At 55.9% G+C, this 12,597-nt stretch overlaps 1 protein-coding gene across 7 annotated transcripts in view; it reads left to right on the top strand.

The window, feature by feature from the left end:
- PRKAG2 (protein kinase AMP-activated non-catalytic subunit gamma 2) overlaps positions 1–12,597 on the top strand; it is a 314,724-nt gene that overhangs the window by 97,583 nt on the left and 204,544 nt on the right. For 6 of the 7 annotated variants that reach the window (XM_068972781.1, XM_068972782.1, XM_068972777.1 and 3 more), the window contains exon 3: positions 3,644–3,923. In XM_068972781.1, the coding sequence (XP_068828882.1) occupies positions 3,644–3,923 (280 nt within the window). Of the gene's footprint in view, positions 1–3,643; positions 3,950–12,597 lie in introns of all 7 variants that reach the window. The other variant, XM_068972783.1, reaches the window with a different exon arrangement.

Raw genomic sequence — 12,597 nt, 5'->3', positions numbered from 1 at the left:
TCCCACCCACGACTGACCAGCTTTGTGGCCTTCACTGTGTCCCCAGTTGGTGCCTTCTCAGAGCTCTGGGGTCAGGGATACCCGGGGAGTGATGGTGACTGGCCACCAGCATGTCGGCCCTAAATGACTGTGCTAGCCCTGTGCTGTAGAGCCTCCTTGGTGTCCCCTCTAAGGAGGCTTAGGTTCTCACACCCCACATGGATTGACTGAGTGAAAGTCACTCAGTCGTGTCTGACTCTTTGCGCCCCCATGGACTGTACAGTCCATGGAATTCTCCAGGCCAGAATCCTGGAGTGGGTAGCCGTTCCCTTCTCCAGGGGATCTTCCCAACCCAGGAATCAAACCCAGGTCTCCCGCATTGCAGGTGGATTCTTTACCAGCTGAGCCACCAGGGAAGCCCAAGAATACTGGAGTGGGTAGCCTATCCCTTCTCCAGCGGATCTTTCCAACCCAGGAATAGAACCCAGGTCTCCCACATTGCAGGTGGATTCTTTACCAGCTGAGCCACCAGGGAAGCCCAAGAATACTTGAGTGGGTAGCCTTTCCCTTCTCCAGCGGATCTTTCCAACCCAGGAATCGAACCCAGGTCCTCTGCACTGCAGGCGGATTCTTTACCAGCTGAGATATCAGGGAAGCCGCACCCCCCACGTGGAGCCTCTCCCTAAACCAGCCCTGCCTCCCTGACTCTCCACACCTAACCGAGGATCTACTGGGGCCAAATTCATGGCAGTGAGAGCTGAGCGAAGAGGCCGAGGCACATACCGTGGGTCGGGACCTGAGGTGGTGCCAGGTGCCCGGTCGTCCCCTGGCCCTGCAGGGCGGCCTGCTGCCCCCAGTGTACACACGAGGATGCTGACACTAGGTCGCTGGTCACTGCTGGAAACCGAGCCGGCATTCAGCTCCTGTGTCTGTGTCCAGAATCCTTGCTCATACCATCCTGCTGTGGGGTGACCCTCCATCCCTGGGCCCATGGTTGTGACCACCCCTAGCCCATGTCCACAGATACATGCCGCCCACCACTTGGAAAGCTGCTCCATGTGAATTATCCATGGGATTCAGAAGAGCTTCGGAATGCCTGAGCCCGTAGGTCAGTGGATAGTGGCTGAACCCAACACTTTAGAGACCTTTGTGCTTCCTGTATCACATGTTTGGAAAAAGAAACCCTTGAACTCAAGCAGAGCTAGAGTCCCATGGTTCGGGTGTAGCTCGGCCTCTGCCTCCGAAGCCCACTGGGCATAAGATTCTGCACTGCCCCCCATGGCCACACTGGTCCTTTATCGCAGGGCAGAGGGTCTCAGGAAGAAGGGGGCGTGTGGTTGAGTCCCCACAAGGGCATCTCTTCCTTTAAGGGACCATAAGCCCAGCTGAAGCTCCAGTGCTCTGGCCACCTGATGGGAAGAGCCAACTCATTGGAAAAGACCCTGATGCTGGGAAAGATTGAGAGCAGGGGGAGAAGGGGACGACAGAGGATGAGATGGTTGGATGGCGTCACCGACATGATGGATGTCAGTTTGAGCAAGCTCCAGGAGATGGTGAAGGGAAGGCTGGCATGCTGCAGTTCATGGGGTCGCAGAGAAGCAGACACGGCTTAGCGACTGAACATCAAGTGCAGACGGCATATTAAAAAGCAGAGCCATCACTTTGCCAATACAGGTCCGTCTAGTCAAGGCTATGGTTTTTCCAGTAGTCATGTATGGATGTGAGAGTTGGACCATAAAGAAAACTGAGCGCTGAAGAATTGATGCTTTTGAACTGTGGTGTTGGAGAAGACTCTTGAGAGTCCCTTGGACAGCAAGGAGATCCAACCAGTCCATCCTAAAGGAGATCAGTCCTGGGTGTTCATTGGAGGGACTGATGTTGAAGCTGAAACTCGAACACTTTGGCCACCTGATGCAGAGAGCTGACTCATTTGAAAAGACCCTGATGCTGGGAAAGATTGAGGGCAGGAGGAGAAGGGGAGGACAGAGGATGAGATGGTTGGATGGCATCATCGACTCGATGCACATGGGTTTGGGTGGACTCCGGGAGTTGGTGATGGACAGGGAGGCCTGGCGTGCTGCAGTCAGTCCATAGGGTTGCCGAGAAGCTGACTCACCTGAGCGACTGAACATCAAGCCCAGCTCAGGGCACCCTCTAGTGGTGGAAGAGCTCACAGGGTCCTGGGCCCGGACAGGCACCCCAGGTGTACAGAGACACAGAGGCCGCTCTCTTACCTCCCTTCTCGGCGCACCTGGGGTCACCTGCCTTGCAGAGCCCGGGGTCTCAGCCTGCTGGCCGACTCCCGCCAGGCTTCGTCCTTGCCCCAGCACCCAGTGGACAAGTGGTTTTCCTTTCCTGCTGCAGAGCTGGGTGGCCCGGGGCCCTCTGGCTCCTGTGTTGCAGGCTTCCCCAGGGGATGACAGCCAGTCGTGTGCAAAGGTGATTCCTGTCGGTCAGGTCTGGCTGGTGCCCCTTCAGACAGCCCTGAGGGGTGAGCAGGCCCCTCATTCCACCCAGCAGGAGACCCAGGCTTAGGGAGTCTCAGTAACGCCCCCCGGTGGTTCAGCAAGGGGTGAGCAGGTCAAGCCCAGGTGCTCAGATGCAAATGAAGTGAAGTCACTCAGTTGTGTCTAATTCTTTGCAACTCCATGGACCATACAGTCCATGGAATTCTCCAGGCCAGAATACTGGAGTGGATAGCCTTTCCCTTCTCCAGGGGATCTTCCCAAGCCAGGGACCGAATCCAGGTCTCCCGCTTTGCAGGCGGATTCTTTACTGGCTGAGCCACTAGGCAAGCCCAAGAAGACTGGAGTGCATAGCCTATCCCTTCTCCAGGGGATCTTCCTGACCCAGGAATCAAACTGGGGTCTCCTGCATTGCAGGTGGATTCTTTACCAACTGAGCTATGAGGGAAGCCATTGAGATGCGAATACCGGTTCCTAAACCCACCAGCAGGGCACGTTAGAAATCCCTCCAGTCTATGAGTTGCATGCATTGGCTTGAAGACGGAGTCAAGCACTTTTTCAAACCGTAACTGGTGGCGATTTCAAGTCATGACCCAAGTGAGCCTCAGAGGTTTTCAGCCTCATTAACTTTTTTCCCTAACCCTTGCAGTCACTCCGACGTGGACGCTGCTTGGAGATGAAACCTTCGTCCCTTCCCACACCAGGACCCCAGGACGGAGCCCCGGGCCCCCAGACTCTCAGGTCCTGGGGGTCTGTGCTCCCTCCTTCGAGGAAGGGCAACATTATTGCAGGGCGGTCAGACCTCAAGGACAGATGCATGTTCTTGAGAAGTGAAGACCAGGAGATGGGGCTGCAGACAGGCCAGAGGGGAAGAGGCCAGCTTTCGAGGCTTTGCGGTTGCCTTGGCTGTCCTCCCCGTCTCCCGGAAGCCCCCTTGCAGAGAGCTGGACGCAGGCCGGGGTTGGGGGGGTGGACGGGGTGGTGCGGTCCAGCCTGTGGACGGGTCGTCGTTGTTCCCATCCTGCACACCCCCTCAGGCCGCCCCTTGTCTGTGCGAGAGCCTGGTGGGGCTGTTTCTCAGTTGGGGTGCCATGGACCCCCCAGCTGGGTGGCACGGGCAGCGGAGGAGGGCAGGTCTGCGCAGGCTGCCATCTGGGCTCCAAGGGACCTCACCTGTCTGTCTGTCTTTCTGTCTGCAGGTGGACAGCCCCTTCGGCTCGGGCAGCCCCTCCAAAGGCTTCTTCACCAGAGGCCCCCAGCCCCGGCCCTCCAGCCCCGTGTCTGCCCCCGTGCGCCCCAAGACCAGCCCCGGCTCCCCCAAAACCGTGTTCCCGTTCTCCTACCAGGAGTCCCCGCCGCGCTCCCCACGCCGCATGAGCTTCAGCGGGATCTTCCGCTCCTCCTCCAAAGACTCCTCCCCCAGCTCCAACCCGTCCACCTCGCCGGGGGGCATCCGCTTCTTCTCTCGCTCCAGAAAAAGTAAGGCATTGATGCTTTTGTTCCAGGTGGGTGCAGGGCTGCGGGGGGAGCCGCTCTCGGCCTCGGGGGACGCTGCCGCTGGCCGGTGGCTGTAGCGATGGTGCTGAGTGCGCGCGTCTGGGTCCGTCCCCCAAGAAAAATTGAGTCGGGCGTGGTTTGCGGGGGCTAATGCAAACATCGCCATCCTATAGGGCTGTAAGGACAGCCACGTGGAATGCTGGAAGTCAGGAGTGGTGTGAAGCTAAGATTGGGCCGGGTACCCTGCTGTGGTCTGCCCCAGGGTGGACCACAACAAGCCAGAGGGATTTGAGTCTTTGGGACACAAATTTGGGGCCACATTTGAGGGATTTGAGGCTTACTTGTTTCTGGCACATCCTGACTTTGTTTTGGGTCCTGGGTAGCTGGGGTTCGTCTGTTAAGAGAAACAGGGGCAGGAAACGTGTGTTTGAGAGAGAGTTCTTTAGGCTCATGAGAATTTGTGATCTAAGGATAAACTGTTCTCCACTGAGCGCCGTTGATCGTAACTGGAAATGTGGCAAACCATAAAGCTGTCGTTCTTGTTTAGTTGCCAAGCCGCATCAGACTCCTTGTGATCCCCGTGGACTGTAGCCCGCCAGGCGCCTCTGTCCCTGGGATTCTCCAGGCAGGAATATTGGAGTGGGTTGCCGTGCCCTCCTCCGGGGGGTCATCCTGACCCAGAGGCTGAACCCGTGTCTCCTGCGTCGGCAGGCGGGTTCCTTACCACGGAGCCCCCGGGGAAGCTCAAACCATAAAGCAGACGGTTTCTTTTCGCCTCTCCTGTTTCTCAGTGCGTCTCCCTACTCGTTGCGCCTCTCTCTGATGACAGAGGAAGTTCCTGTTCAGGAAGACGGTGCTTTGGGAAACATGCTTGCCCCGGGCGTCGGGTCTGGAGTGGTCCTCCTTTGTCTCTGGTTGTATCTGCAGGAGGGCCTGTAGGTCGGAGCTGTACGCCATCCGCAGGGCCAGCACCAGTGTTCAGCCTCTGTGACTTACGAGGGAGGGTGGGGGACTCTTCTTTCGGTGGTTTGGGGTGTTGCTCCTAGCACCCTTCAAGTCCTCCCCGTGATGACTGAACTCACGTGCAAGTGTACAGATGTCCTGTGACGAGGGGGTCCTCACGCAGATGACGCAGGCCACGTGCGGTTGGGAACTTACATGTGAAGCCAGAGGGGCAGGTGTGTCCCAGCCCTGGTGTCCCAGCCCTGGTGTCCCAGCGCCCCGAGAACATTCCCCGTTTCCTCTACAGGGACCCTGAAACCCTCAACTACTCCATCACACACCAGCTCTCAGAGGAGGGTGGTCAGACCAGACCTTCACCAGGCGTCCTGTTTCTCGCATCGGGCCTGGGTTGGTTACAACAGAATGAGGTTGTGTTAATTTCGTGGGGGCAGCCATGACGAAGTAGCCCAAACCGGGTGGCTTAAACAACAGGAATTTATTCTCTCCCGGCTCCAGAGGCCAGACGTCAGAACCAAGCTCTCAGCGGGGCTGTGGTCCCGCTGAAGGGGCTGGGGAAGAGTCTGGCTTTTCTCTCAGCTCCTGGTGTTGCTGGCAGCCCTTGGTGTTTCTTGGCCCGTGGAGGCAATGCTCGGCATCTGCCTCCATCGCCGTGGGCGTGTGGCTCGCTCCCGCCGTGTGTCCGTCCGTATCCACGGGCCGCTTCCCTTCTGAGGACCACAGTTGCTTTGCGTGAAGGGCCACCGACTCCAGGATGACCTCCTCCGAATCCCTTACATCTGCTGTGACCTTGTTTCCACTTAAGTTCCCTTTTTGAGTTTCCGGGAAAAGACATGAATTTGGTGGGGGTAGGGGATAGGGATACCTGGCGGCTCAGACAGTAAAGAATCCCCCTGCAGTGCAGGAGACGTGGGTTCGATCCCTGGGCTGGGAAGATCCCCTGGAGGAGGAAAAGGCAACCCCCTCCAGTATTCTTACCTGGAGAATCCCATGGACAGAGGAGCCTGGCGGGCTACAGTCCACGGGGTCGCAAAGAGTCGGACACAACTGAGCGACCTACACACACGCACAGCCATCCCACCCAGTGCACCGGTGACATCAGAAAAGCCAGGACCTGCAGTTCACGTCACTGGCTGGGGAGTGGAGGACTGACCTGTGGGCATAGGATGGTCATCCTGTTAAGACCAGGGTCACTTCTGAAGGCAGAAGGCCGCAGCCAAGATGCAGAGTCTGGGAGGTCTGGGGGAGCCTGCAGGTGGCATATGACTCCTGGAGGCTTGCCCGACCTTCAGCTCCTGGTGCCAGGAGTCCATGCTGCCCATTTCTGGTCAGTGAGTTTGAAGGCCATTCAGTGTGCTTGGCTAGAAAACGTGCACGCCTGGGTGCTAAGCTGTTTCAATTGTGTCCAGTTCTTTGCAACCCCATAGACTGTCACCTGCCAGGCTCCTCCATCCATGGGATTCTCCCAGCAAGAATACTGGAGTGGGTTGCCATTTCCTTCTCCAGGGGATCTTCCCAGCCCAGGGATCGAACCCAGGAGTGGCCGGGGCTGCTGGTTAAAAGACGCTCATTAATTAGGTTGGGTTGGGGCTCAGCTTCCTTAGAGAAGCTCTCTCGGGGGTGGGGGCAGTGGGTGTTCAGACCAGGGACGGTAGCCCATGCTGTTGCCCTTGAAGCACGGAGCCCACGTCCTTGACCTTCCCTAGCCGGAAACCAGCCCTGCCCAGCCTGCTGATGAAGCGTGAAGGGGTCCTCCCCTCGGGCCCTGGCCCCCCGGTTTTCCCATCGCGTGTGATGTGAGGCGTGCGTGGAGGGCATACAATCTGTCCACTCTTCCTCCTGCTTGAGTCTACGCCCACGCCAAGGTGCCTGGCCTATACATCGCTCCCACTGCCCCGGAGCTGATTCCCTAACCCTGAACTTGAGAGGAATGCCCTTGGCCTGTGTGAAGGGTCTTATAAGCGGCAGCCCATGGAACGTGCTGTGAAAAGATGTCGCGGGGACGCTTTGTCACACGAGACCCCTGGGAGAAATTTCCCATCTTGGTACCAAGAATAGCTGTACTCCTGAGCAACTGGATGGCTTTTGTGTGTCATAGACTGTGATGGTGTAACAACCCCATTTCCCATCTGCATTGTCTGCTGGGAATATTGGAACCAACTCTGTACCCAGGGTGTTAAGAGCATTTCTAGACTGGTTTCTGAATCCATTTTTGGCCCCCTCATCCTTTTACTTCCCGCCCCACAACTCACTTTTTTAAAAAATAAAAACAAAGAAGACAGTTTGATGGAAGGAGTTGGGTGTATTTATAGAGTTCAAAGAGGAGCTGAATGCTCGCGACTCAGGAAGGGAAGGAGCCAGGCTGGTTCTGGCAGGCTCAGTGGCCAGAATTCATGGAGATGCAGAGAATCCCTAGTCTTTGCGTCTCTCCACCAACCACTCCAAATGCCTCATCCTAGGATATCTGATCAGCCCAGCTGGGATCTCTGAACCAATGGGGTCCTGTTGAGGGGGCGGCTGGGAGGCAGGGTCAAACAGCTAAAGCACAGTGACCTGGAGCCTGCCCTAGAGGTGGGCGGAAAGTTCCAGGAGGAGAGGCCCAGGTGGCAGCCAGGACACACCCACACCACTCTCTGCGTCCGCTGCCCGGCCTGTGTGCACACGAAGCCTCCCACGTCCATGAAGATGCCCTCCTCGAGCTCGGTCCAGTCACTCCACACGCGGCGGTCAGCATCCCCCTGCTTCCCCGGCCCTGTCTGAGCGTCACCGCTAAGGATGTGGGTGTGATGGACCAAGCCCTCCGCCTCAGCCTGATGAGACGCCCGTTTCTCCTCCAGTGCTGTCTGCACCCTGTCCTTCCCATCCTGTGACTTCCGGGGGAGAGTTAAGCTTCCCCACCTTAAGAACTGCAGCAGACTTCCTCTGTTCTCTTTCTCTATCGTCTGCTGACACAGGATCAAAAGGTGCCGCAGACTCCCCAGGCGACCCTCAAGCGTGGCAAACATCGTTGTCTGTTATTCGGAGAAAGGGGGAAGATAGAAATCCTGCAGAGCCATTTTCAAAGGGAAAGAGAGGAAAAGGATTCAGACCCATTAAGAGCGAGAGAAGATGGCAGGGGCTTCTCTGGGGGTCCAGTGGCTGGGACTCTGTGGGCCCCATGCAGGCGGCCTGGATTCGATCCCTTGGGCGGGGAGCTAGATCCCACGTGTGGCAACTAAGACCCAGTGTAGCCACACAAGTAAATAAAGTATATCTTTCTAAAGAGAGAGAGAGGAAATGCAGAGGCTACAGTTCCGAGTGCTCGTCTGCTGCTGGGAGCAGCGAGGACCTCGGTTGGCTGGCGCTCTCTCCCTGGGAGGAGAGCCAGCCCTTTGCTCTGCAAGGACCCTACCCCTTGGAGCAGCTTCTTGAATGCTGTGGCTGTAGCCTTCCCCTGGGCTCCTGGCCCAGTGGCGTGTTGATCCCAGACGTGTCCTGGGGACCCTGGGGTTTTCATCACGCTCGTCCTAGCCGCCCAGTTAACTAGCAGCAAGCCTAATTCCCTTGGAGGATCAGGGTCAGCCATCCCAAGCAAAGCAAACCCACTTTCGGCCTCTTCCTCTAAAAACAGACGACAGCCTGGGACAAAATCCAGCTTGAAACCTTTCTTCATTCTTGTACTTTGATCACTGAGATATAGGCACACCCTTGCTTCTCTCCCCTGTGGCTGTTTGCACTTGGAACGCAGATTCAAGCTGTTGTCTCTGAACCACATGCCCCACAGGGTAGAACACGTTTACATCTTGTCTTCAAGTGGAAGTGTCTTCAAGTGAAAGTCGCTCCGTCTTGTCCGACTCTTTTGAACCCATGGGCTATACAGTCCCGGGAACTCTCCAGGCCAGAATACTGGAGTAGGTAGCCTTTCCCTTCTCCAGGGGATCTTCCCAACCCAGGGATCAAACCCAGGTCTCCCACATTGCAGGCAGACTCTTTACCAGCTGAGCCACCAGGGAAGCCCCACATCTCGTCTAGTTCCCAAGAAGTCGTACATGGCTATGAAGCAGTAGAAGCTTCCAGAAAATAGCGAAGCTTATCTCCAAAAGGACAACAAAGATTTCCTGCAGCTTGGCTGAGGATGGCCTTGCTTTTGAAGGTGAGGAAAGGGAAATGCGTGTCCATCTGTTTGTGAACTGCAAATAATAAGATGAAAGTCTTTAAAAAAGAAAGAAAGAAAAACAGTCTGGCTTGGTCAGCAAGGCAGGACCTCAAGAAGGACTGAATCTCATGTTACTCAACTTCGCTCCCTAATCATTGATAGTAACTATCCTTGTCTGCTGGGCTTGTTCTCAGTGTGTTGTACGTGAGCGCTGGGTTTTGTTCCGACACGTGCGTATTTGTTTATTTTACTCATTTGCTTGTTAATACTTCACTGATACGTTAGGTGCATCATGAGACACACACCAAAACCTTAATTGGAGACCGGTGTCCCAGGTGTCAACATTCAGGGTTCACTTTCTGGATGTGTAGACAGGAAAAGCAAGATTCTCCGGATTGGGCACTGTAGAGGGTTTTCTCCGGAGAAGGCAATGGCACCCCACTCCAGTACTCTTGCCTGGAAAATCCCATGGATGAAGGAGCCTGGTGGGCTACAGTCCATGGGGTTGCACAGAGTCGGACATGACTGAAGCAACTTAGCAGCAACAGCAGCAGCGAATTTTCTCGGTTTGCTTTCTCTGTCTTCTGTTGGCCAAAACCTAACAGCATTTCCACATCAGACAGTTTCTCCTAGTTCAACACATGGCAAACACACAGAATCCAGGACAGGACCTGCAGTAGCGCAGAACATGTCGACGGCCTCAGGCTCCCAGGGGACCAAATGACAAGGCTCCAGGGTGGAATTGGTCATAAACGGGGCACGAAAGGAGGGAACGGCAGAGAAAGGACAGGAGGAAGTTCCAGGCAGGCTGCAGGGAGGAGACAGAAAGCAACTTTCCTGGGCTGCAGTAGAGATGCTGAGCTCTGAGAGCAGAGCAGAGGTGAGAAGGGCAGGTGACCCACGTGGGGCGACATGGGAAAGACCTACACTGGGAAAGACCGAAGGCCAAAGGAGAAGCGGGCAGCAGAGGAAGAGACGGTTAGATAGCATCACTAACCAAATGGAGATCAGTCTGAGCAAACTCCAGGAGATAGCCAGGGGCAGGGAAGCCTGGTGTACTGCAGTTCATGGGTTGCAAAGAGTCGGACACAACTTCACAACTAAACAACAACAACATGTCACCATTAAAAAAATAATAATAACTTTAGGTTGACCACAGGACAACTAACAACCCTTACAGGCCTCCATAAAGGGAGTACGGACAAAACTGATGCTTGGAGAATATTATTAGGACCGCTTGTGCAGAGAGTAAGAGGGGCTTGTAAGGAAATGAGGCCACCGTCCTAATCCAAGGCGGCTTGGGACCCAGACGTGGGACTCGGAGCAGCGGAAGGGGTGGTAGGAACAGAGAGGGATGGAAAAAGGACCAATGGTGGGAATCCCCTGGCAGTCCAGTGGTTAAGACTCTGCCTTCCAATGCAGGGCGTGTGGGTTCGGTCCCTGGTCCGAGAGCTAAGATCCCACGTTCCTCATGGCCAAAAACATAAAATAGGAGCAGTACTGTAACAAATCCAATGAAGACGTAAGAAAAGGAAAATAAATAATGGGGTGTAGAAAGGATGGGGGGGTAAGAAAGAGGGAAATGAAAGGGTGAGAGAACCCAAACCTGTGAGTCCTCGCCACTCAGAGCTTGTCCGGTGATGGTAGTTATTGGTACCGATGATCCGAGACCAGCGGCTCCTTGTCCAGGGTTCCCCAGGGCCTCCTCTTCAGGGCCTCTCTCAGCTTGGGGCTGCCGCACCAGGAAGCCGGAGTGTAGACAGATGCCCGTGTAGGTCAGCGCCTCCTGGAGCCTGGCGACGCTCGGGACAGCCACGGCCAGCGACAGGAAATACGACGCGTAGAAGATGATGAGGAAGAAGGCAAGCGACTGCCGGGCCACGGCGTGAGCCCTGGAGCTGAGGCCACGCAGCGAGAACATGAGCGAGAGGGTGGACGCCAGGAGCGGGAGGAGCGGAACCGTCCACCGGAGAACCACGTGGGGCAGGACAAAGAATAGATAGACGGTCTGTAGCCTCTCAGCCACGGTGTGGTTTCCATGGGAACCCTGGGTGGCAACCATCTGCCTGAGAACCGAAGGCCTCGTGGCGGATAAGATGACCTATGAACCAGACAGGATCAGGGCACCCAGCAGAAGCCAGGGCACCTTGTTTCAGAACCCTCTGTTTCAGCCAGAAGAAGACAGGGTACAAGAAGGAGGCGATCTTGGCACAGTGGAAGACCGAAAGTCAGGCGGTCAGCCAGGAGTTGAGGCTGTTGAAGCTCCAGGAGATCTCGAAAGAACTTTTGAAACTAACACCAAAGGAATTTGAGAGGTTGTTATGGAGGGCCGCCCTGTGGGAAAGACCCTGATGCTGGGAAAGATTGAAGGAAGGAGGAGAAGGGGACGACAGAGGATGAGATGGCTGGATGGCATCAGTGACTCTATGGACATGAGTTTGGGTGAACTCTGGGAGTTGGTGGTGGATAGGGAGGCCTGGCATGCTGCAGTCCTTGGCATCAGACACGAGTGAGCGACTGAACTGAACTGAACCCCATACAGAAAGAACCGGGAGGCGGCCAGGCAGGCCACGATTGTGTCGCCTGCGGGCAGTGCCTGGCATCGCACAAGTTCCCGGCTCAGCACTGTAACTGTGAAGCCATCCTGCAGCGTGGCGGCCAGCGACTCCAGGACAAAGCTGACCTTGAAGATGGGCGTGGGGGAGGGCAGCATCTTCTCCAGGTGCTGGGACTCACCCACAGGGAGACACAGCCTCCCTGGTCAGGCCACACTGTTGAGACTACAGACCCCGAGACACTTCCCTGGGATTCAGGCAGACAACACAGCAAACGCCCCCCACCCCCACCGGTCCTCCAGGAGCTGAGAAGGGGACCTCTGTGACTTCTCTGAGCATACAAATCCCCCCCAGCTCAATGACACCCTGTGTCTGTTTGCATAACCTGTATTTGCCTGCTCTTCATCAGAGCCAGATGTAGGGAAATGTGACAGAAGAGAGGCCCTGGGGTGATTGGAAATACCCCTATGTTGCCCTTTATTTCTCACCACGCTCTTTCTTTCCTAGTATTAGCCACTCAGGTGTGTCTGACACTTTGCGAGCCCATGGACTGTAGCCCACCAGGCTCCTCTGTCCATGGAATTCTCCAAGCAAGAAGACTGTAGTGGGTTGCCATTTCCCTTCTCCAGGGGATCTTCCAGACCCAAGGACCGAACCCAGGTGTCCTGGATTGCAGACAGATTCTTAATCATTTGAGCCACCAGGGAAATCCATTTCTTTCCTAACTTTTTTCTTAAAAGTTCCCCAGGGATGGTGACCGGGCAGGGAGGCAGCCGTGTGTGCAGCGGGGGTGGCCTGGGGGTGGCCGATGGGAAGGAGGACCAGGCCTGACCCCCACCCTGGGGCCCTCGGGTGCCGCAAGGCGGGGAGTGGGGGACTAGTCTGTGTGCAAAGTCTGGACCATCTACGCTTCCTTTCATGGCGAGAAACAGTAATCCCTCCCACTTCTGAAAGTCTTCTTTGAGACTGGCCTTCAGAGCCACGTTCGTTTTTTTAATATTCTTGG

Source organism: Capricornis sumatraensis, chromosome 5 (assembly GCF_032405125.1).
Source record: "Capricornis sumatraensis isolate serow.1 chromosome 5, serow.2, whole genome shotgun sequence".
Lineage (NCBI taxonomy): Eukaryota > Metazoa > Chordata > Mammalia > Artiodactyla > Bovidae > Capricornis > Capricornis sumatraensis.
This window is presented reverse-complemented; position numbering and strand designations above follow the sequence as displayed.